This window comes from Lepidothrix coronata, unplaced genomic scaffold (genome assembly GCF_001604755.1).
Source record: "Lepidothrix coronata isolate B3197 unplaced genomic scaffold, Lepidothrix_coronata-1.0 Scaffold9, whole genome shotgun sequence".
In the NCBI taxonomy this organism is placed as follows: domain Eukaryota; kingdom Metazoa; phylum Chordata; class Aves; order Passeriformes; family Pipridae; genus Lepidothrix; species Lepidothrix coronata.
In genome coordinates this window covers 9,958,724-9,984,063 of record NW_016690189.1, presented here as the reverse complement: position 1 = coordinate 9,984,063, position 25,340 = coordinate 9,958,724, and the positions used below count along the sequence as shown (strand labels likewise).

The 25,340-nt window shown below is 36.2% G+C and overlaps 1 protein-coding gene across 13 annotated transcripts in view; it reads left to right on the top strand.

The window, feature by feature from the left end:
- ANKS1B (ankyrin repeat and sterile alpha motif domain containing 1B) overlaps window positions 1–25,340 on the top strand; it is a 417,695-nt gene that overhangs the window by 60,177 nt on the left and 332,178 nt on the right. For 9 of the 13 annotated variants that reach the window (XR_001873050.1, XM_017804295.1, XM_017804297.1 and 6 more), the window contains 4 exons: window positions 2,276–2,351; window positions 5,402–5,503; window positions 13,830–13,940; window positions 17,050–17,225. Coding sequence is in view for 9 of the 13 variants with exons in the window: in XM_017804295.1 (XP_017659784.1) it covers window positions 2,276–2,351; window positions 5,402–5,503; window positions 13,830–13,940; window positions 17,050–17,225 (465 nt within the window). In the remaining 4 variants the exon portion in view is untranslated. Of the gene's footprint in view, window positions 1–2,275; window positions 2,352–5,401; window positions 5,504–13,829; window positions 13,941–17,049; window positions 17,226–18,998; window positions 19,132–25,340 lie in introns of those variants that run through there. The other 4 variants (XM_017804300.1, XM_017804304.1, XM_017804303.1 and 1 more) reach the window with 4 other exon arrangements.

Sequence of the window (25,340 nt, the reverse complement as noted above, 5' to 3'; positions counted from 1 at the left end):
AGTCTTCTATGCCAACCCACCCTGTCCAAGCCGAATCCCATGGAATAAGTTGCCCAGGACCACGTCCAAGCAACTTTTGAGTAGAGGATTGAAACTCTACAGCCTTCCTGAACAACCTGTACCAGCGTTCAGTCACCCGCACAGCAAAAAAATGTTTCCTTGCGTTCAAACAGAACCTACTGTGTGTCAGTTTTTCCCCATTATCTATTCTGTCACTGGACGTGCTCAAGCCTGACTCCCTCCCTGCAGAAATTTGTACACATTGACGAGGTCCTTCTGTAAGCTTTCATTTGTCTAGGCTAAAAAGTCCCAACTTTCTAAACCTTTCCTCATAAAAGAGGTGTTCCAGTCTCTAAATCATTTTAATGACTCTCTCTAGTCATAGATAGCTCTGCATCTATCTTGTACTGGAGTGCCTGGAACTGGACAGAGTATTTCAGGTGTGGACTCACCAGTGGTGAACAGGAGGGAAGGTCTCCTCCCTTGACCTGCTGTCAACACTCCTCCTTGATGACAGGGAACTCTACAGGTCCAGCTAAAAGTTTTGAGGTTTATTTATGTCAATAAGTGACTGTTCCAAAGGAAATGCCATATCACACACAGAGAATAATAGGCTGTGTCAAAGTATTTTTCGAGATTGCTGATGTCAAGCCTCTTTTTGTAATTGGAACTATTTAGGTCAATGACTTTTCTGAGAACTGTTGTTATTCTCATAAATCTCTGAGCTGCACTTAAGTCTCTGTGTGTACCTTTGTGGTTGCACTGTCATTGCAGTTAGCTCATGTTGAAGTCAACTGCAGTAACTGGAAACATCCTGTAGATATTGTTTGAGTAAAGGATTCTGAAACTCTGTCTAAGTATATCTGAATATTTAGTCTTCTTGTTCAGAATAAGCCTGTAAATGTTCATCTGGACTGCTTCTGAAAATGGAAAGATTAGAAATAGTTTTGAGAGGTGTGTTTCATATGTTCATTCTCTACTGACTTCCTTCTCCTCTGTTATACTGTCACTAGACCTGATGCATGGGATGTAGATATCACTGGGCATCCTCTACTTGTTATGTCCATGTACTAAGTGTGAGGAAAGATAATAAGTGAGCCTTCCTATTATGGACCTAGGAAACACTTCTCAGGCTCAATTGGTAGGGCATATATACCCTTACAGTGTGCTCACAGCTTATCTCAGGATCTCTGATTACTTCTGAATATCCTGTAGTTGCATTGCTGTAATTCTGATGCATTCCGACACAAGTAATTAATAATGAATCACTGTATTCTTTCCGAGTTTTTATGTGTGTGTATGTGTGTGTCTTTGAAGTCTTCTCCACCACAGCAAGTATGACAAGGGTGCATTTGGATAAAATATAGAAAAAACAAATTCAAGGAGTAAAACCTTTAACATTTGCCCATAAATAAATCTCAAAATCAAATTTATTACCAAAAAAGGAGATACACCAGATATTCAGTGAGATTTAGTAGTGCCTTAGCTAGTGCTAATGCTATTGTATGGAAAGATGTGTTGTTCAGAGTTTTCAGTTACAGTCATCAGGATAAAATACTAAGAAAAGTAGCTTATTAAGAGAGGTATCTTGTTTTTCAATACTGTAAATTTTATTTCAGCAGAGTCTGGTCTTTTTTGGGTCAAAGAAACCTGCAAAATCAAGTTCACAGACATCTAAGGTAGAATTTAAATGTTATAAACATAGGCATCTAATGCTGTTGGAGATGCCTTAGGGTATGCAGAGCATCTGTATGAGGCAGATGTGAGGCAGATCAAATGTGAGCATCAACTGGACCATCAGCTGGGGGCCAGGTGGGATATCCTGGGGCATCTCTCACCGTGCAACTGAATTGACCTTCTAGGGTGTGATCCACTTCCACATTAAAACTTCTAATTGTAGATATCCACATGTAAACTGTCTGACTTTGCTGAGCAGCTGATATATTGATGATACTGATGGTATTGACTAGATTTTCACTGGAGTCTAGAAATTTTACACAAATGCAGGCTTGTTAACTGGGAATTGTATTACATTCCTACTATATTTTCTTATATAGGTATTAATTTTATAGTAGAACTGACAACATTTATGTTGTTATCTTTAATAATAATAAAAAGTGGTAGTATTTGTTCTTGCCCATTCAGTGTTTTCTATGTATAGATAAAATAGAGAGGAAAAAATAATGAAATACTTCTTTTCTTAATGTATTCTTTACAAAAAGATTCATTGGTATTTTAATTTGCATTTTAAATGTCACAATATTTCTTTTTCTAGACAGAAAAAGGGAGCGCACTACATGAAGCAGCCCTGTTTGGAAAGGTGGAGGTAGTACGCATTTTGCTTGAAACAGGTAAATCTAATTTACAGGAAACACTGAAAAATACTCTTAATTTTCCTAATCTCTGTGTGACTCATCAACTTTTGGTTATACAAATTACTTTGATCTTTATCAGCCTTTGCAAATCTTATCACATGTACTTCTCTTTAAAACACAGTTCTTTTAGAATAAGAAATTGCTATATGCAGAGAACAAAGGGGATTGCACTAAGACTCATAAATTCCGTATATGACTCAGTGTATGCCACTGTATTCTAAGAATAAATGTATTCTGAGAACAAAATGGCTACATAAAATTTTGTTATTCACTCTGAAAGACAGCCAAGAATATTCTTTGATGTAGAGACCAGAATACTCATGTTCACATTTATTTCCTTCCGTTAGCTATTCCTAACAACCACACTATCCTGCTTGCTCCTTCATTTCCTGAATAAACTTTGAGTCCCTGTGAAGAAAGGGGGAGGCACTGTGTCTCTGAGAATTGCATTTGTCCTTAAAGGACAGAAGAACAGGGATATAAAGTCTACACATCTACTACATAATAAGAGTTTCAGAATTTTTTTGCAGGTAAATCACTCATCTAGACAACCATCTTAAATAAATGAGATCAACAAAAATAAAAATATCTAGAAATAGCTTCTCGCTGATACGTGAACTTTTGTTACCCCGAGGGATCTCATTCGTCTTTCTTATCAGTGCTTGTGGGGTTATTTATATATTGCAGAAGAAGGTATGTCATAATCACAGCTCCTCATCTGAATCTCAGCCTGATCTGAGAACTGTTTTCAGAAAAAAAAGTCCTTCCAAGTTGCTTTTCTGTTTGGATGAATGAGAAGGAGGCTGAAAGGGATCTTCTCGTTTTTATTTCCTAAAAAAGGAAGGACTGGAGAACATCACAGAAACATAGGAAGCCCTTTAGACTACAGAAAAAGAACACCTCTTATAGATTAATACATGTTACAGCCTCTGCCAGCATATAATTGTACAAGACAGGATAGTAGAATTTTCATGGTGAATTCTTTCAACACCAAATGCTCTGCACTTCTGCAACACTCCCCACCTTCTTCCTTTTTTACCTCACAATGCCCTTTTCTCTAGTTCTGCTTCAAAAAGACTCATATGATGTTTTAAGTAGCTACTGCGAAGGAAAGGTGTAAGTTGGTGTGTCTGGCCTCTTACAGTCAGCTGCCACTGCTAAATTAGCCCAGCAATATTTTGGCTTTATTTTCAATGAGAAAAAAACAAACTCTTTCTTACAAAACGAACTAGGAAACTATCCACTGGGTTAGGAAATTACTAGAACTGCAGCCTTTTCCAGTGAATGCTTTCAGAATGTGCTTATAAATCCTGCTTCCTCTGATCTTCTCTGTTCAATGTCCTGAGAAGAATTTCGCTTTGTTAGGACTTTTCATGCCTTTACTTTTTATGAAAGTACATCCAAACTGAAAGCCAACTTGAGTCTTCTACCATAAGGCAAACATTTCTGAGGTAACCCTACAAGGCAAAGGTAGAGAGTTATGAAGTATCACATACAACAGGTTCTGATTCAGGGCAAGCCTTAAACATAGTGGTTACATTCACAGTTCGAGTCAATTAGTTTGTCAGCAGTCTGAACAGTCAGTGAGGAGATGCTGTAGCTGTTCCCAATGCCCACATACTACACATGGGTATTTCACTCTATTCAGAGCATGAATTTCAAAAATGTTGCCGTGAAGTACAACTTTATTAACATAAAGTTAAAAACTTTTTCATATTTGTCATGCTAAAAAGGGGCAGAAAAGAAAAATTTTCTGTCCAACCTGTCTTAATTTATTTTTGTCTATCAGTGTTCCTCCAGGAGATCAAAGCCTTTTAATGTCCGAAACAGTCTGTTAGTGTCTCATTAGGTGAGACCCGTTGCTTAACAGGTTGGCTGAGACAGACGGGACATTTGATACATTTTTTTATAGAGACTACACTTAATAGCGATAGGGAAACCCCTTAGCAAGTTTCTCCTGTGAGTTATTTCGCTGTCAGCGAAACTGTCAGCACCTAGAAACAGACTCACTCTAACAGTTTGCAAAATAACACATTTATTAATACAAATTTGTGACAATTTATAGGGTTCATTTCGTCTGGAATAGGGTCTAACTGTAAAAACACATTTAAACCATGTAGTAATAATAAGGAAGCAAAACATAAGCAAAAACTTTAAAGCAAAACAACTTACTAAGAGTACTATGAAGCAAAAGTAAACTCTAGCTATGTATAAGCAATTGGCATGCCTAAGATACGTCTCACCTTCCAGGCATCACCAGAACTAAAGGGAGAAAGACCAGCTTGTCAGCCATCTCTCGCAGTGTTGATGGAATTTCTCCCCTATTTTTGCTTATGTCCAATCTCTTTTTATACCTTTTTTCTTAGGCATTTGAGTGGCTATAGTCAATAAACTACTTTTGGAGTGATAGACAAATGACACAGGCCCAAGGGGGGTTTTTGTGTGTTCCCATCTGGCAGGAGGTTTGCAAATGAAGGCCGTGCTATCTCCATATCACTCCTTTCTTTGTCTAGTCCTCTTATTAGTTTCTGGGAATGTCTCCCCAGGAGCTGGGGTCTTCCAGAAAACCATCAGGAGTTTTTTTTCTCCTTATCTATCACCTTACAGTATTGTTCCCAAAACACATATTTGTACTATCAACTAGAAAGTCCCAGTGAATTAAAGCAGTTTGGAGAGGAACATAGGACAAACATTCAGAGAATTTCTTGGTTTTATAAAATATTCTTTTCAGGATGCCTGTTTCTGAGAAACAGATTGTTAAAATAATCCCAAATTTGGTTTAAGAAGCTTACTTTATATCCCCATGAGTTACAGAAACATGAAACCCATCCATGTCAGCATGTGAATTTTAGGCTACTCAAGCTTTAAAGAGTCTGGTGTACTTCAGCTGTAATGCAGCTGTTAATCTGCTGCAGTTGTAAGAACACTTGCATTCAATTTGCCAGATAGTTGAGTCTGATACACTACATTTCTAATCCAAAGCACTTGGGGTTAAAAATTCCACCACAGATCATTTTCTTTTTCAGGAATAGATACCAACATAAAGGACAGTTTGGGTAGAACGGTTTTGGATATACTTAAAGAACATCCATCTCAGCAGTCACTTCAAATTGCAGCTCTACTTCAAGGTAAGTCATGTTCAGTTATACATTTGTTAGAGATGAATCAGAATAGCATGGAGAAATATTAAGGCATATAGTAATTTCTAGTCTTTAAATACTTTGTTATAGAAAAGAACAGTCTTTTCAATTAAACATACAAAATTCTTGTTTGCTAGTTGAACAAAAATAAGTGGTTCAGTATCTGAAATTCAGAGTAAACCTTTTCTTTTTTGTGGACCATAAAAATTAGCATGGTGTGTCACTTAATAGTTACTCTTCATTACCCACTGTAATGTTTCACTTCATTTCTATTAAATTGTAGTGATAACCTACAATTGAAATGCTTGATTCATTCATAAATAACAACTATATGACTGAAAGATGATGATATTTTTCCAAAACATTTCATTGTATTTTTCTAAATTTCCTTAATTATAAAAACCCCAAACTACAAAACAACAACGAAAAACCCCAAACAAACAAAAAACCCCCAAACAAAACAAAACAAATAAAAAACAAACCAGGCAGTATTGCTTGTTATTACAGCAGAAATAATGCTTTTTTTTTTCATACATATCTTTGTTGTCATTCCTCATCTTTCTTTCATGGTGTAAGACTGTTGGAAGTCCATTGTTTACTTCAGGTTTTTACTCTAGAAGATGGCAGTAAAGTGATGAAACATGAATTAGGGCATAACTCAGTGTTAAATATAATTTATTCTCCTCTATGAAATTTTTTTCCTGCATCTTCAGAATAGTCTTTCATTGACTGTGTTTGACAGAGGAGTTCCTGCAGGTATCACTGCTGCCTCTCCCTCTGTATTGATTATCCCACCTTTAAAGAAGCCATTTTAATCAGTTCAGTGGTGGTTCTACATATGAACTAGCTCATGCTTCAGTCTCCTGCATAACTATATTTTATAAGAGCATTTCCTAGAGAAAATGAGGTCATGTGGCCACGCTGCATCCTTTCTTTTCTGAATAGCTTCCAAACTTGTTGACTAGCTTCAGTAAAGTTTTCCTGTGAGATGATAGACTGAAGATACAAAGCTCTTAAAAGTATAATGAAAATTTTGCAGGATGGAGGACAGGTATTCCTGTAAGAAGCAGATTCATGTTATAGCTGAACTGAATTAACAGCTTGCCCTGAGGTCTCCCTCCTTCCTATTTTCCTTTGCTGTTTCCCTCATTTCCCCCTTCCTCCTCTACTTCCACCTACTCAGTTCCCTTACATATTCCCCACTTACAGGAGATTTCACAGTGACCTGATACAGTTCATGAACCATTAAAATACAAAAATGTATTTATTGTATTAAATATATTTAATAGTACATAAAATATTAAGAAATAATATTATAAATATACTTTTTGTTGTTTTAATGAACCTGCCTTCTATGTGATTCAGGTCCTAGAGTTAGCTCTGTGCCACGTATCTGGCAGAATCAAAAAGTGGGGAGGAGGATGTGCGTGAGGGATGTAGGGCTTCCCCCTGTCAGCAGAAGGGAGTTCCTCATTAGACTCGGACTCAAACTCAAGCTTCAACCTTTATGTCCTCACTCAGCTGCAGCATGAACATACCACTGTGTAGAGGAAAAGAGAGTTAATGTTATACTGAAACTTCTTCAGTGGCAGGAAAAGGGTCAGTCAGAACTTCCACTTTCTTAGACATCCAAATCAGTCATCCTTCAGATATTAATCTAGGTTTTATCATGCAGTTCCATCACCAACTAAACTAATTTTCATTTCAGTATCTCTTTATTGTTCCATTTTCTCCTTAGTGTGATAATCTTGCAGTCTCAACCCCACTGATGAACAGTTTCTTCAAAGTACGCTTTCTCTATGAATAATAAAGCACCCAGACCCCTCTCAGGGGTTTCTCATGTTGATGGATCAGTACCTGCCCTCAGTTTTTAACCACACACACACACACACACAAAAGAAATATATCAATTTCAAGGCTTTTTGATGCATTGATGTAGAATCTTTTTCAAATGTGTGCCTTGAAAGTATAAAGATGACTGCTTAGTAGTTTCAGCTCATATTAGTGTGATAAAACTGTGCTTTTTATTTTATTAAGCTGTTTATTTTTGCTCTGTCTGCCTTATAGTCAGAAGTGAGGTACAAGGATGAAAAATGTTACAAAGATGTCATTCTGACTCTTAAGACAACTTGAGGAGCCCCTTCAGAACTCCCTTAGAACCCACTTAGATTCATTTTCATCAGCAAAATGTTCACTGAAGCTTTGTCCATCAAAGATAAAGTTTGAACTGTGAACTGAAGTTGAAAAATAAAATCAGGAGTGGTAGGATTCAGTACTAGCACTACTGATGATACAGTTGACCCTCCCTCCTCTAAAAAGCCAGCTGAGTATACTCTTCACTAAAGTGTGGGTATTTATCCTATTGTAGCTGAAAAGTCAGTGAAGCACTGGGATTTTGGCAATCCTGAATGTACTGTAATTGAATTTGGTGATGGGTAATGAATTCCATGCAAAGAAAGGGCAATTACAAAGAGAGATTCAGTGGCTTCCAAATACGTTCCCATTAAAGCTGCTGTCTTCAGATGATTGTCTAGAGAAGCTTATGTATCTCCTTCATGTAGACTTACAGGAAAAAGAAATTAAATTAATGGTGTCAGACAATTACTGGCCAGATTTTGTAAGTTTCTTGCTAATTTTGTTCTTTTTGCAGACATAATGTCATTGAATTTATTCTTTCACCTTGTTGCCAGGATAGAGTAAGATTTTTATCACCTAGCATTCTCATTAATTTTTACTGTTTACCCCTTGCACTGTTATGAGTGTTACTGCACAGTTTATAGCATTAACAGCACAATGTTTGTCCCTGCCACAAAACATTAGCTTTCCACATAGGCTGAAAGATGCATATGAACAGGCTGGCAGAAATTACCAAGGAAATAATGTGTCTGGTATTACTAGTGGGCCTGATAGGTTCTTCACCCCTATATGCAGAGGGTTAACAGAGTTGTAAGGAAAGTTTAGAAAGAATGTGGTTTTGAGGATATTTATGAGAAAGTTCTTTGAAGAAGATAAAGTAATTTATATGTTTAGAAGCAGTTAATGGAAGCAGTAATGCAAAATTCATTGAGCTGATCCTGAAACCTTCAGGGCTGATAGCCAGCTGTGAATGAATGCCCTCACAGTATTTAAGAACTGTAGATATAAATTGTTCTCTCTTTTTAAAAGAATATTTAGAAAACTACTTTTTACAGGTTATGGGTTTAAAAGAAACAAAACCTTTTGCTAATGAGGTTTTAGAAATTATCCTAGTGTTTTTGTGATCTTTATTTTACATTTTTTCTCACTATCCTGAGGAAATAGCAATGGAAGTTTCTGTAAAAATATTTTTTTTGTGTTTGCAAAGTCTACCATCTTTTTTGAGATGTTGACGCATTATCTGATAGAAAGAAAATAAATTAAAAAATCACTGTAAAGAGCAACATGAAAAAGGCTGAGTAAGCTATATGCCACCTGAATGTTTTTTTTACTGCCTGTTAATTATAGATGGAATTAATAGAAATGACAGTTCAAGTTTTAATTCTAAACATGTCTTTCAAACATGTCACTTCATTTTCAGTGTCTTGCTCAGGTCTGAGTTGCATTGAACTCACTTAAAAACACTTATTAGAGTTTAGATTTTTAATTTGATAAGGAAGAAATAGCTGTATAGGCACTGTGTACTCAAAGAGCAGAGAATTAGGATACTGTGCCAAGTAAGGCCAGGCTACTGAATGCATTTCATGAGTGCAGTGAAACAACAGCATTCAGTGCTGAAGCAGTTAACAGTATTGGCACTTAGGACTTTATAATTAGGCATTGAAGATAAAAGGGATGTTGCCAAGGCTAGTAGGCCTAAAATTAAACCAACCAGCTGTGTTTTAGTTTTAGCACATGTGAACGTGACGCAGGTGCATGCTATACTGTCTTTCAACTCTTTCTCCACAGCCCACTATGCTTTCTATTAGAATCTTGCTCTTTTACTATTTCTGGAAGCAGAATTCTTGTTGTTATGGAAAAAAAGAGGAGATAGTAGATAAACAGACGAAAAATGGCATGAGCCCCAGGAAGGCACAGTAAGCGTCGCTGCATAGACATTATGGAGGGAGATGCAATGGAAAGCTGTTTCCTCTCTTCTGCTGAAGCTGCTTAGAAACCTAACGTTGTTTGTACCTGTTACCGAATTATTCATAAACAGAAAATGTATAAGCAGCTGCAGAACCAGGACTCCTTTCTTCTGCTCTCTGCTTAAATAGCTTTGGTGTCATTAGCACTGGCTTTCTTTTGTGTATTCTCATTCACTCTTTCTCTCTTGCTCTTTGGACAAGTAGATCTTCCATTCCCTTGAGTGCAGGAGGCCAGCCTCACTGGAAGGATGGAATAGGTTTTCAGTAAAGGATTTAATTACAGCTGTGTGGGATGAAAATAATTGAGATCTCAGCCCCCCTTCATTGTTTTTGGTTTTTTTAAGTTATGTGTTTGTTTTGGTTTGGGGTTTTTTGTTTTGTTTTTTTCCTGAGGACTTCTTATCTCCTTTTATGGGCTATTGTGCAACAGCTGTAGAGTATTAACTATGCTTATGAATTAATTTAACTGCTGATGTTGTGGCGACTGAAAGTTTAGCTGCACTCCGAATCATACTGTCTCAGAATCATAGTGGTACTTCAGTGATTGTTTCTGTTTGACTTCCCTGAACACATGCACAAAAACCAGCTACTGATTTCAGGTTTCTCTGGGATTAAATTAAACTTGAGTAATTCAGAATTGTCCTCTGAAATTTAGGAGGTTGAAGTCAACCAGCTTCCATCTCAGCTCAAGTCTGTCACCTTAGCACACCTGACAATAGTAGTTACCAATCAGTAACTGCAGCTGCTGTAAAGAGAAGGGAAATTGGGTCATGAAGCCTCAGGTGGGCTCCTTCCCAGGGGACCAAGTGAGCTGTTTTGAGCAGAGATTCTTGACAGCTCCCAGGCTGGGACAGGACTCAGTGGAGCTGCAGGATCCTTAGCCAGGTTCTGGAAGAGCCTTGGGGAGGGCAGAGGGTTTTCTGAAGATTGCTGCTCTTCATGAAGATGTGGAGTGATGGAGGAGTAAGGATGCCTCTGCAGGGCCATCAGCTGTGGAGGGGAGTGGTTTCTAAACAAGTTTTATTTCTCTGATCTAGTTACTTGGAGAGTCTTCTGTTTGAAAAGGTGAGTGTTCAGATTTTTATTCTAATCAAATTTGGCCTTTTTTTGGTTTCTTAAAGTTTTAAAAAGCCTTTTGCTCTCTTAGAGAAGATTGCTCTAGAAGGAACTCTATGTGAATCCACCCATGGCATGGCTGACGTAGTGTTTGGAAACAAAAGGGAAAGGAGCTCATGCTTCATTTAAAGCAAAATAAAAAAAAATTTTGGTTGTTTTCTTTTTTCCATTAAAAATAAAAACTTCTCTGAGGTGAATGTAGCCATTACTCTAAAAGCCAGGGTTTGTAAATAAAACAAAAGTCTTAACCCTCTCACCTTAGAGAACTTGGGATCTAAGAGGTGCTGAAATTAAAGCAAGTTTTGCTTTTACTGTCTCTGGACAATAGAGAGTGGCTCTCTTCATGGTGGAGAGGCAGCTGTGTTTCTCTGCTTACATGTTAATTCTTTCCCTTCTGCTTGGCTTTGGCCTAACCAGTGTTACAGAAACTGAGAAAGCTGGAGTTCCAACTGTTTGAACTTTCCAGAGCTTGTTAACTTCTTTGGTTATGTTCTTATTTCCAGTGTTCTTCACTGTTCTTATTTCCACTACTCTATGGCCGCTTTTTTATGCTATTACTTTTTGTGCACATGACCCTATTTAGATTGAGTGGGGCTATGTCAAAATCTAATCAAAAGGAATTCTACTAAGCAGGCAAAGTTTTTGGAACTCTTAGTATTAATCCTCACTGAACTGTAATCTGCTGTTTGGGTAAACAGAAATAAAATAGTCCATTCTTCCCATTATGAATATGACAGGTTGTGTCCCAAACAGCCTTTACTCTCCTGTATTGTAGGAATGAGAGGCTTTTCTTTAAACTCTATGAGAGCACAGCTGGGGAAACTGTTCTGGTCATGTAGTGGTATAATTCACCAAGCTTGGCTTTGTTCTGAATTGTCTTTCTTGCTTTGGGAAAAGTGATACAACCTGAGCAGTCTCTGAAGCACACAGCAGCCAGAGCAAACGATGGTAACAGAATCACCTTTTTTCAGTAAGTTTGGGCAGGCTTTGAAGATGAATTCCTAATCAGCTGCAGGTGAAAGCATCTAGTGCTCGTGTGTGCTTTGTCTTTGGCTCTTAATATAGATCAGCTGTTTTGTGTCTGTTTCCCTGCCAATATTGTGGGTAAGTATACATTTGCCAAGACTAAAAGCCTCTCACAACTGAGTCCCTGTCTTTGTCTCGTACATATCTGGTAGAATTTTCAATAGCATAAAACAAAGTTAGGAGTAGAAGTCCCACAGGTGTCCAAATTTTTAAGGGTTGCACTCTTACAAGGATGGCATGCTGCTGGCCTGTTGTAAACCTTACCTTACCACACCACATCTAGTGTGAGACATTTGTGGAGGTTTTCTGGAAAGAACTCTGCATTTTTAAAAGTAAGTATTTAAGACTTATGTTGAACTTACGATTTCCTCCTCGGAACTAGCCTACAGCAGGTAAGTGCATTGGTCTGGAAGTGGGGCCTGACAAAGAATAAAAATAGAGAATTATTTTAAACCCACAGTCTTGTATGATGACAGCAAGGTTAAAGTCCTTCACAATCTCTCGTTCATTCCCCCTCCTAATAATAGCTGTATTGATCTAATAATTGTAACACTCACACCTGATAGAATTTCATTTTAGGTTTGCTTTTGGACAGTTGCATAATTACCAAGCAAATATTTTCAGACACAAATTGAATTCCTTTTTTCTTTTTGTTTTCTTTGGGTCTGTTTTTTTTTTTATTTCTTCTCCATCTTGCCTATTATCTTGACAAATACTGTAGCTGACAGAGCTGGAAAACGTTCCAGAGCATTTTGTCATGCTGCTAGTTTTCTCGTGGTCTCTTACAGCTCATCTTTGCTTCTTTGCTTTCAGTACCACACAAAAAAATTGAAGTATGAAATTTTCATATGAAGAAATGTATGACATTATCCAGGGGACCATGGCCAACCATCAAACTTAATATATGGCACTTTCAAATCATACATTAAAAAAAAAACCCAACCAACAACCTGCACAGCATTCTGAAACTGCATGCTGTTTTATGCCATTTCCAGTTTCAATTTCTTGGATGTCTGTTTTATCACAGACTGTATTTGGGTTTTGGGATTTGTTATTTAATCATGAGTAACAGCGAGCTAAACAAATACATTGTTGACTGTAGAAATTAAATCAGGGAGATTTCAGTTCCCAGAAACTCCTTAGTCCTTCAGTGTGATATTGATGAAAGCAGTTGCTGTAGTTTGGTTTTGTGTGTGTTGCAACATGTGCTATTGTGGTTACTATCGGTATCAGAAAGAAATTGTTTAAGCAACTTCAGAAACCCAAGAAAATGCAGATGCAGAATAACTGCCAGAACTGAGAATCAGTCACTCTGCTGGAAAAAAAGTGCCACTATTGCATAAATTAATTTCTAATTATTAGGTCTTGGTTTTCCATTAGGTCTTGGTCTTCCACTGAGGTAGCCTGTATACAAAAGCACATGAAAATAATGTAGATATTTTTATGAAAAGAACAGTAATGAAATTGAAGTTCATATTTTCATGTTTTTCTGTTTGTATAAACATTATTGTGAACGTGGTGCAAGGGAAGTTTTAAGGGGGAAAAATACAGAAATTTTAGCACACTGCTTTTTGGCCTGCTAGTTTTAACTAAATTTTTGAATTTGCATTCTTTTTTTTTTTCTCATATATTATTTCTGTGATGCAAGCAGAATATTTGGGTTTTTAAATAGCATCAATGTTTGTACTTATTGTGAGCATCCTGAATACCTGAATATCTTGACTAAAAACTCTGCACAAGTTTAGAATAAAAGCCTCTTTCAACAGTAATAATATAAAGGAACAATTGATATTTCAAGGAGACAGGAAAAAAACAGGAGTAGTCTCAATTCATTACTCTTACAATGAGATTTCTGTAACAGTTTCAGCAGATTAGAGACCTGGCCTTTATAGTGTTTTGCAATACTTTCAGCAAATGATTGCCTTGCAGCAGTGTTTATGAATAATTACAAGGTTGTAATATGAAAAATTAGAAAGGCTTTAATGAAAAATGAAGTAGCAAATATTTTTAGATTGGAATAAACCCCCTTAATTCAGCCATTTAAGCGTTTGTGTATCTTTAAATTGCAGAATATATGGAAACAGGAAATGCAAGTATTTCAGAGGAACGCCCACTGGAATGCGCAGAACGTCAGTCTTGCATTTTGTCCCCAGAAGCTCCTCCATCTCCAAAGGCTAAAAGTAAATACATGTACTCTGTGAATGCAAAAGCTGTACCGCACTTCTCTTTAGTATTAAAATTATATTACTAAAACATTGATACAGACATGCAAAATGAAAAAAATAAGGAAGTTACTGATATCAAGGAACTTTTTTCTAGCATCAGTTAGCTATCTTGACTACATACACTGTAATCCATGTCATATAGAAGAGCAAGGAATTGTATTCTCAGAAAGGACAAGTCACTGATGAATGTGTTGCATTATTTGATCTTAAATCTTTTTAATTTATCTGACGTTACACATTTCATACTCAAGTAAAACAAAAATGCTAAATATATCAGAAGTACTCTGCAGGCGTTCACATTTGGGTTAAAAATGGAATTTACTTCATCTTTCCCAGTGAGTACATCTTCCAATGGTGTTACATTTGGAAGCCTCTTTCAAAGATCACGTGTACTGTTCTTCCATTCATCTTCTCACACAGCTTTTGTTCGCTGTGGTGATCACTGTTGTCTGCACGTGCTTTCATTTTATGTTCTGATTCACCATTTACACATGCATCCACTAAAATAGGGCATTTTCTGAGTGTACTGTCATCCCGCTCTTTCATGAAAATCATCCTCTTGTAGAACCAAACCTGACTTCTGTCCTCAGTAATCATCCAGAGTGAATGTAATTGACTGCTGGCAAATAACTAAGCCTCTCTTTGTTTTTGTTGTGTGAGTTGTGGTGATGTTTTGTTGTTGTTCTTCTAGGTTCTTCTTTTTTTTTCTTTTTTAAACATGTTTGCAGGGAGAGTTTTCATTCATGAGAAAGCTAAGCTTCCTGCTGTGTGTCACATTATGATCTTCATGATTCTTCATTCATGATAAAACTAAGCTTCCTGCTGCATGTCAGATTATGGTCTTCATGGTGATAGTGAACAAATGCTATAGTTCCAGTCATATTTCCCATGGGGGTACTTAACAGATATGTGGTATATGAAGATAAATAGTTCCTTTGAGATTAGTTCAACTGCCATATGCAATAGGAGTGTTTGTCCTGAAATAAAGTAGTAAATATTTTTAAAATATGTTTTACTTCTTAATGATAAGGTCATGATCTCACATTCTTTATATCCACTTTCAAATTATAAATAATGTAAAACGTGCTAGCTGGGTTTTGCTTGTCTATTGTGTAATCTGATACTAAAGAAAAGAAATTGTACTTGATTGTGTTTCCCATCCATCTGCCTGCCATTCTCTTACAATCTAATTTCAAATAATTTAAACCAAATTTGGAAGAGGAATGGCAGTATCAATTACTTTCTGTGACTTTCATGAAAGTAGGTAGCTAGATAGAGGAGAGAGACCTTAATAAGTACCTACACTGAAAGAAATAGGCAAACTGTCTCTATTATGTATTCATTCTGGCAGCAATCAGCCAGTCAGTTAGTGCACTCTCACTTACAGGTCAGTCCAGTTTTGTCACGCAGAATTCATTCTTGCTCAGTAAGAAGTACTGCAGGCCATATGTAGGAAAACATGGGATTGGGAACATGAACATAATTCTGTAGGAAGCAGTAGTTCTGTTTCTGTATAGGGCACTGTATCATGATTTTAGAGTAGATTTTAATATTGAGGTATTTTACTTCCAATTTTTAGTTGTTATAATATTGATCTGGATTAATTTCAATTTTCTAATTAAAAAACAGACTATAAATAAACTTGATTATATTTTTGCTGAATTTACTTGTTTTGTGCGAAGTTACCATTGAATAAGAGTAACGAGTTCTGAATGCAAAATTTCTGTTAATTAGATATTAAAAGGCAATTAAATGCTTTTAATTAACAACTGTTCTTGGCTCAGAAAATTTCAGTTATAACTGGCCATTGGTGTAATTTTAAAAATATTTTTTGAGTATTTTTGTTTACTAAGCATAGCAAACAGTAACTATGAAGAAAAACAAAAAAAAAAGCTCTAGACCAACCAGATACAGTCTCATCAGGGGATTCTTTAGTTATGTGGATATATTTGTCTGTTTTATGTATGCTGAGCTTAATATGCTCACTCTTTTTTTCTTTTCAGCATTTTATTTCCAAAGATGGAGTAACATGGAACTCTTTGTATTTTATCAAGTCTAAGTGCTGTAGTTTCCAACAGTATGACTGTTGGAAACTGAGTCAAGAAAAGGGGTTTCCTATTTGCTCCTGGAAAAACTTGGTTTTCATTTGTATTTTCATTGCTTTTACTAAAGGTATCTGTGTAACACACATGCAGTAGATAATCAGAACATAACACAGTTCATAATGAGTAGCTTTTTAGTCTGTGGAGGTCTTGCTGCTGACGGTGGACTATTTGCAGAATAGTTAGCACTCAGTGTGAGTCTAGTACTTACTACTACTAGTGTTTCTAATAGTGGCCCTCAGTTAGTGTAGACATATAAAGCCCATTGCCTTACTATTCTTTTAGATTTCCTAACTAAAGATATTGGATAAAAAAAGGAGAAGCCGTGAAACACAATGCAGAATGCACTAAACATAGGTTTCTGGTAGGCTGCTGCAGGGAGGCATGTTTTAAACGTGTGGGTTTGTCCAGTATATCCTTCCAAGATTCCATTTAATCCTAGGAAAGTGAGCAAGAATTGTGTATAAAGCATACTACTTGGATGGGACAGATGTGCATTCTTAGAAACTGAGTTCCAACCTAGTCACCGTTTATGGAACCTATGTAGTGTATTGATTGATTACAGCAGCAAAGGTGAACCTGATGCAGAGTATGGGACGTTGATTTTCTATGTTTGTAGAAACTTTGGATTCCTGGATTAATTTTACATTCTTGGATAGTTGCTATTTCTAGACAATTTTCAGGATTAGAAAACAGAGAAAGGGTAAGTATATATTGTAGTTCATTCTAATTAAATGCAAGGTATAGGGCAATGCAGAAGTATGTAGATTGCCTCTAGCAAATTCCAACTCTGGAGTCAGATGCCATTATTTTTGAGAGAAGAATTGTGCATGAAGATTATTGTCTAGAAGATAAGGCATGGAAATAACAGATAATAAATTTAAGGAATGTGTATTTCCGTTTTAGGCATTAATTACACCTGGTATTCTAATTACTGACTAATGGTGTGTCTGTTTTTAAAGGTGAAGCTGTGACTGGAGAATTATCAAAGCTCTTAGATGAAATCAAATTGTGCCAAGAAAAGGAATACTCTTTTGAAGATCTGTCTCATACAATATCAGACCATTATCTGGATAATTTTAGTAAAGTATCAGAGGAAGAACTTATGACCAGTGGAAGCCAAACCAAGCTTAATGTAGTAAGTAAGATTGGATACAAAGACAATATATTCAGTTACATCTGCTTTATTTATGATGCAGTCAAGAAAAAAATAGTGCAAGAGTGAGAATAGTACAAGGTTAACATTATAATAGAAAAAATAATATAGCATGTGCTTCTTACAGATTTAGACTGTAATGTTCCCCTTATTTTACAAAGATAATGCTTACCACACCTCAGAATGTGTTTTTATGACACCACTAATATGACTAATCATTTGGGTTACTTGTTTCGAGCATGGGGAGGACATGGAAGGGTGTTTTTTGAAAATAAATGGAAATCAGTATGCTCAATACTGTATTGAATACTAAATGTTTGCAGAATCTGATCAGATGTGCCCCCAAAAGAAGCAGCTGAGCATCTTCAGTTGTTATTCTTATATATTTTGTTACTATATAGGTTTCTCAGTAGTCTAATGATATTGAAGACTGAGTCTCTAATACTGAAAATTGTTGTGGTTGTGATACTTCAGTGATTTTCAAATACAATGAATAAAGTGCTCTGGGATGCGTTTTTTTTCTTACTGTAATAAGCCTTTTTTTTTTTTTAAATTGAATTCTCTTCCTCAATAAGAAAATGGGATTGCCCAGGAAATAAAGGAAAGAACAGAGGAAGAATGCTAAGCATTAAATTTCAATTAGTGTTGTTTGTAAATTAAGAAAAATTATGCTCTCCTATGTGAGGAAAACCATGGCAAGTTATGGACTTCGTGTTCTGGAGCATTTATTACAGTATATGTAGAAAAAATGAGATGTACAGAGGTGGTTAGCTGCCCTAAGAGGCAGTAGATACTTTTGTAAAGCCCTTCTAGATGTTTGAATGTTTAGATATATAACTCATATTGAACTCAGTTTGAACAAGGTACTAATCCCATTTAAACATTTTAGACACTCTTATAGCGTCTCTCTGAATTTAGGTGCTAGCTGCTATTTAAATCTGCTCAGCTGCTGTTTTGCAGAAAATGTATTCCATATAAATCTGTCTACTCTGACTGAAATTTTTACAGACCTGAATGAAATACAGACCTAAATGAAATACAATGTGAATAGAAAGTATTCAGACACTAAATCTGTAATTTATGTGCAGCAGGGATATACAAAGGTAAATTAGGCAATACATTTTTTTGAGATTTCATCTATTTTATACTGAACTAGATGTAAAAACAAATCTTCAAAATTGGGGACTGTTTAAAGCATTTTATGGGCTCTCCTCCTAATGCATCCAGCTTTTCTTTCTAAGAAAACTGTAATCAGGATGATGGGTGCATATTCCCAACATGAAGTCAGGATGGAGGGCAAAACATATTTTCCCTTAGAGTAAACCCAATTATACAGGCCTATATGGAGAGGACTCTTTGTTGTCATGTGGGATTTTCCTGTTTGTTCTAAAGCATCCATTTAATTTTTAAGTGTATTTTGGGTGACTCAGTCTGTTCAGTTGCCAGTTGGCTGCCTTGTATCAAAAAATGGAAGACACAATGTCTTTTAATTTTGGGGAAGTGCTGCCTTCCCTTGATGTTTAGGCTCCCTGTGTAGTGCAGGGGTAATACAAAAACCTACATGCACTGTAAGGAGCCATGAAAGAGTAATTGGGAAGAAGCACTAAAAATGGTTACAAAGGTGAATGCTGCCAAACTACTCAGGGGGTGGGACCAGCAAGCATGGTCATGGAAGACATGTGACTGTATGGTGATAATACATAAATATTCATTTAGGTTTCTTCAATAAGAACATGAAGATACGAAGAGAAAGAAGTGGAGCTGTATATAGATGTGGGGAGTCAGAAATAGATTTCTTGGATATGTATTAAAGAAGAGAAAGATTCTTGCAGCTTATTCTGACTTTAGTTTTCTCCTCCATGGGAATCTTCTGTAAAAATCTCAGTAGGTAAAGTGGGTTTTTCTCTGATGTCTGCATTTGTTCAGCTTGCATTTGTTTCTGCTGCACATGCCAAGACCCTATGGGAGGGGCAGCACAGGAGTGTGGTAATGCTGGAGCACAAACTCTTTTTGCCTGCAGGACCAATTGTTGCCTTTCTCTGTTACCAGCTCCAACACAGGGCTGAGAACTGCACCTGGTGTGCCTCCATGAGCGAGCAGTTACTTCAGGTTCAAATCAGCAGTTTTTCCCCAACTTTCATTGCTGGCTGTGCCAGCATCTGCTCTGAAGAGGTGTAGTAATCAAATCCCTCCTGATAATGTGTTAATAATGCCATGTCCTGAACAGATGTTGGTTCCAGAGATGATGACTGGTGCAGGCTTTTCACCTTCTTGTAGTCCAGTGACCATAACACTTCATGACCTCAGGGAGATTCTGCAATGGAACTGGCTGCTAGGAGACATATGTATTTTTTGCATTGTGCTATTGTTCAGAGAAATAGGAGGCCAAGACTGTGGAATTTTTTATCAGAATAGAAACTTGGGGAGTTGGAGCAATGAGCATCAGGAGCCAGCTCCTGAGCATAGCATGGGCTTGGGAAAGAGAAGGCAACAGGAAGCAGAGCGTATTTTAAAGCATTTTTTTATAGCAATTGGCTCTTTTGAAAGGGTCAAAACCACCTGTGATACTGCTCTGGCTAAATAAGATTTATGTCGGTTTAGGACTGCAGAAAGTGGTGTCTGTCTATCCACGATCCATTGCCTGGAATTCTCTCCGGAGTCTCAAGTGCCAAACTCTTTTGTTTGAAAGAACAGGGCTCACTGTTTTTGTTTAGTGTAAGGGTAGGGGGGATGCCTGCTTTTTAATACAATAACTTGACAGTAAGAAGCTTCATTTGGAAGAGTAGCATTCAGTTCTTTCCATGGCATAAGAGTGAACTTTAACATTGGTTTTATAGTCTCCCAAATAAAGTACTGATTATCAGGCTATGATCCCATCTAGTATACTTTCTGAACTGTATAACCATTGGAAAAGTACCAGTGCAATCCAGAGAGCAGGACTTTGGATGCCTTATACACAGGCAAAGTCTTTACCTTTTCTGGTCTCAGGTGTCTTGCATTGTTTGTTGCTCAGTGATATGGCACTTGTAGAATACTACCTTTTCTTTTGAAGAAGCTGTGGTTGGAAGTTTTTAGGTCAAGGACAGAATTGAATCCATACTTCTGTTTGCTGTGTTATCAGAAAATTAGTTATCCAACCACACAACAAGTTGTTCTGGAATGATTGGAATAAGGGACTACTTTTCATCAAATTTGCATCGAAAACATTACATGTTTTTATTACTTTATATGTTTCTATTAACCAGGTGTCTGATGTGTGACATAAGGCATTAAAACCTTAGAGATTTATGTGCTCACAGTATTTTAAAGTCAATAGGAAGCAGAGTTTGCACAGCTCTGAGGTTAGGTGAAAAATTAAAAAATTTAAAACAACTTTGGGTATAGTCTCCTGAGTTCCAAATTACTAGGCAGATCTGACTCCTAAGTTTCCTTAGGACATGGAAGAGCTGAATAGGAAAAGTGAAAGTCAGGATCTTATGAACTGGAAGGCGTAAAAATCTGGGAGGAGATTGTAGTGGAGTGGTAAGTAAAAGTAAGGAGAGTAGCAGGAGACACCACAGTGAAGACATGAATAGAAACAGATCTGGAGATGAAAAAAAAGACCCCACAGGACACTTCCATTCCAAAAATTGAACGAAAAACTGTGAAAACATTGGGGTTCTGGAAAAGAAGATTGTGTTAGCTTCCTGAATGGGGAGAATGTTTAATGAAGAGAGGGAAAACTGAATGCTTGTTTGCTGAATAGCACAAAGTTAGATGAGAGTAAGTTAAGGTTATCTTTTATTTGAAGAGTACGTTATAAGGAATAAACTAAAGGAAGTCAAGTTAAAGCTGCACTGGAAACTTTATAATTTCAGTATTTTCTTTCTCAACTCTGGCTGTGTTTAAATGTACTTCTGATGTGCTGTCATGGAAAATATGAATTCCATGTTTACTAGTACATACCAGGCAACGGCTCCCTGTTCATTGTCTCCGTGAAATTAAAGGTCAGATTGGACATAGTTTTGTGTTTCTGCTTCAGAGAGAGCTCAAAAAGGCCTACGTACACCTAGGCATCATTTTAGTTGGAATTCCTAGTTTTTCTCAAAGATGTGCAGGCTGGGTGGGGTTTGACGGTGGCTTTACAGATTTTTACTCCCAATTCCTGTCTCTGTTTTTTCCTATTTCGGTCATTGTGACTTGAATACACTCTTTAGTCCCCCTATGAATGCAAAGACGTGGAAGGCTCTGACAGTTGCTGCACAGGCAAGCTGGGAAAGCTTTTTACTTTTGTATTGCTCAGTACTGACGTGCTACAGTTGTTGTATGTTTGCTAAATACAAATCTTCCAGAAAAAACTAGAATTTAATTGTTCAGCAAGTCAGAAAAGGAGCTGTGCTTCAAAACACATTCCAGAAAACATGAGTGGGAAAAAGATACAGGAAAAGCCTTCATTTTATCACAGTTCAGTTAACTAAGGTGTTTCCTTTTCAAGCTGAGTTAAGTATGATTGCTAGCAAAATCAGTTTTGACAACAAATTATAGCAGTTTTAGTTTTTTAAAAAAAGTTTAATTAAAAAAAATATTTATTTTCCAATAGATGGCAGTCTGGTTCAGTCGTTTCAAGAACAAAAGCAGCCATCTTATATAAGGGTTTTCCAACTTTTTTCATTGCTGTGTAAAAATCATGTGTTTTAACACGGTTGATAGCACAAACCGCTTCAAAATGAACACCTGTAATTTCTCTAGGAGAAAAAATTATGGAACATCATGACATCCATTTAAACTACAAACTAAAACATCAGGGCTAAATTTAGAGGTGTATCATAGCAAAGAGGTTACACATCAAGTGTGTATTCAAACAATCTCTGTGAATTGAACAGCAAGCAAGAAAATTTAAATAGGTATAACTTGCAAAGCAGGGATCCAGAAAAATTAAGTGTGTCAGAAAAAAGAACAGAAGAATGTCGAAGTGTATATTATGAGAATTCTGAGCTCCGGCAAGTAAATTGCTTTAAATTCCTCTGTCATTGGAATACTAAGATCATTACCAGTTTCTTGTCAGGTGTGACATTCCTGTGTATGTATTCATGTGAGAACAAATTATTCTAAATGTGATATTAAACAAAGAAATATGCTGTCTTTATTGCAATGTATTTGCAGATTGTGTATGTTAAAAAAAAAACACACAGAAAAGAGAAGTATGGGCTTTTTATACTTGCAAGAAAAAAATCTTGTGGATACCAGAGAATATGTTGCTTTTTATTTGCTTTGCTAATTGCAAAGCAAAAAATAGGGTATTAAGAACTTCTGCACTTCCATATTTCTCTGTGTGTGTGTGTGTGTACATATTTGCCAGATGTACATGTTGGATACAATAAATCTTAATCTTTTTCTTTCATAAACTTGATCTTTTATTTTCATAATACTTTCTTAAAATTGACTCTTAAAAAAAGCGTCATCTTACTTTGTGTTCAGAAATTTATTCCAGTCCCTACTTTGAAAACTACTTTTCAAAGTTTTTTCCATGCATTAACCATAACTATTCTCCATATTTTTTGAGAAGTCTTGAGATTTTTTTTGAACTAAAACTAATTTTAAAATCTGCCACTTCAATAAAACTGGAGCTCCAAATTGAAGTATTTTCTTCAGAACAGTCCCTTTAATCTTGTGTAGTTGGTGGTTGCTTGCAATGTTTGCTTTTACATTTATGCTGTTGTGTTCAGAAGCATAATACAGAAATTTATGTTATTGATTTGCAAGTACAAATGCAATATCTTACTGTCTTTGGATTCGTGACGTGAGGTTAGATTAAAGAAACAGTTCCAGAACGCTTTTATGTTCTTAACAGTAGAGTATATGTTAAAGAATTTTACTTAATTACCTGGAATGAATACTGAGAATCTGGTTATAAGGTGCCCCTATTTTTTTTTTTAAACTGAAGATAGTAAAAACATGTAGTGACTACACTACAGAGATATTTCACAGAAGTGGCAGTAGTATATCTGATTAAATTTAATGTGGTTATATAATAGATAATAAAGGCTGGCAGCAGTAATTTAAATTTAAACATGTGGAAAGGTTCTGTGTAGTCTCAGGAAAAAGATTTGGATTTCATCACAGGCATATAAATGTCACTTTCTGCTCACTTCTGTCATCCAGAAAGGGAAGTTGATACTTGTGCGCATTAAGAGAGAGTGGAAAAAAATACAGTTAAAAATATAGTAGCATTGTTGAAAACAGTAATGGTATGTATTCAAAGAGAAGATTCACTTTTTACTCTCGTGTCAGAATATCAAGAAGATGAAGCAATATAAAGGCAATAAAATATAATCGTGTTTGGTTTATATCTAATGGGAGATTTGAAAGTGTAGAATTACATGGTTTTGAAAGAAGTGCGTGAAGAATAGATACATTAGAGGTTGATAAAATGCATGGTTGCTCAGAAGTCAGTTATTCTGATTAATTTTTTTCTCTAAGGAAAAGAACAATTATTTTTGATAAAAAGCTTTACTTTACAAAATAATAATCACTGAAGAATACTGAGGTAAACAATTTAGTAGCATTATTCAAGAACGCTGTTTTGGTTTTTACTTTTAATATAACAAATAAATAATGGCTAGACTGAAATATAATGGCTAAGAATAGCCAAACATGCTGAAGTAAAATAATTACTGTCTTGGATCAACGTGGTAGCCTTTAAAAATATCACACACTTGCATACATGCATTATTGAGAGAGTGATACGAAATTTCACATGGCGATGATGAGCAAGAAGTATATACAATTGCTTACTAATGAGGATACATTAAAAACACATTCAAGAACAATTTTGGTTACTTATTCATTAAGGAATAGTAAAATAATCAGGCCTAATTGTTTGGGGCTCCATGGACAGAAGCACATAAATTTTAATTATTTAATATAGTAATACTTGCTCAATAATAAAGCTTCACTGTATTTTGCAGGTATTTATGATGTGTTAAAAAAAGGGAAGAGAGTTGTACTGAGACACAGCGTTTGCAATATTGTTGCTTTACTGAATTCCCTTTTTATAATGGAGTTAAATAATTTCTGTACTGTCAAATTTTGATGTTGCAAGAATTTTGTATTAAGTTGCTCTTTTGCACCCAGTCCAGTAAAGAGTCTTATTTTTCAAGCATATACTGACTCTTATTTCCATAAGAAGTAAAGATATGAAGGCCATCTCTCCCAGGATATGTAAACATTACTTTTTAAAATTCCCTTGTTGCAAAGGTCTACCCACTCTCTGAAGATAAGATTATATAACTTCAAAAATTGTTTTTAAAAGCTACCATCCAACTAAAAGCCATCTGTTAGTCCCAATTTCTAATACATGCAGTGGTATTTCCCGCTGAGAAGAACTGGTGTTGCTGTTATTTTTTTTCCTTAGGTATTTATAGTGTGACATCCTGTGCCAAACATGCACTTGGTCAATATAGAATGATATATTTTCTGAAAGCTACTTTACAAAATGCTTTCTAAATTCTATTTAAACATGAGGTGGTTACTACAAAGAAGCAGAGGGGAACATACCAACTTGATATAAGATTTTGTCCCCTCTTTTGGGTAGGTTACCTAGCTGAGAGGACTTCAAACGTTTTTAATGTATGCTTTCCTAATCTGTGTTCTATAGCTATTAAGAAAGATTATTTTCTGTATCTGTATGTTATGTTATGCTTCAGCACAGTGTTGTAAAAATTTCTGTGTTAGAGGGGTCCTGATAGTAGCTATGTGGCACTCTAAGCAGAATAATTTGCCTGGTATCATGCTTCACAGCCGAGTAAATTAGCCTGCAGCTCCCTGCTGCTGCGATTTCTGGTAGACGGATTGCTAGACAATGCTCCAGTGTGCTGCAGAGACCTACCCTGTGAGAAAGTCAGCACTTACTTCAGAATATAAAATCGCAAAACATGACAGCACTTAGTATAATTTAAACTACGTGGAGTTAAGTATAACTAGGGGAAGGTGCTGGCCAAGCCACTAGTTAATCTGATCCGCACTAAAAAGTACCTACTCCTTTTTCCACTATAATGATTTTCTGGAATATTTAACCAGTCTGTGCAATTACGTCTGTATGTGGCAAATTCCTTGACT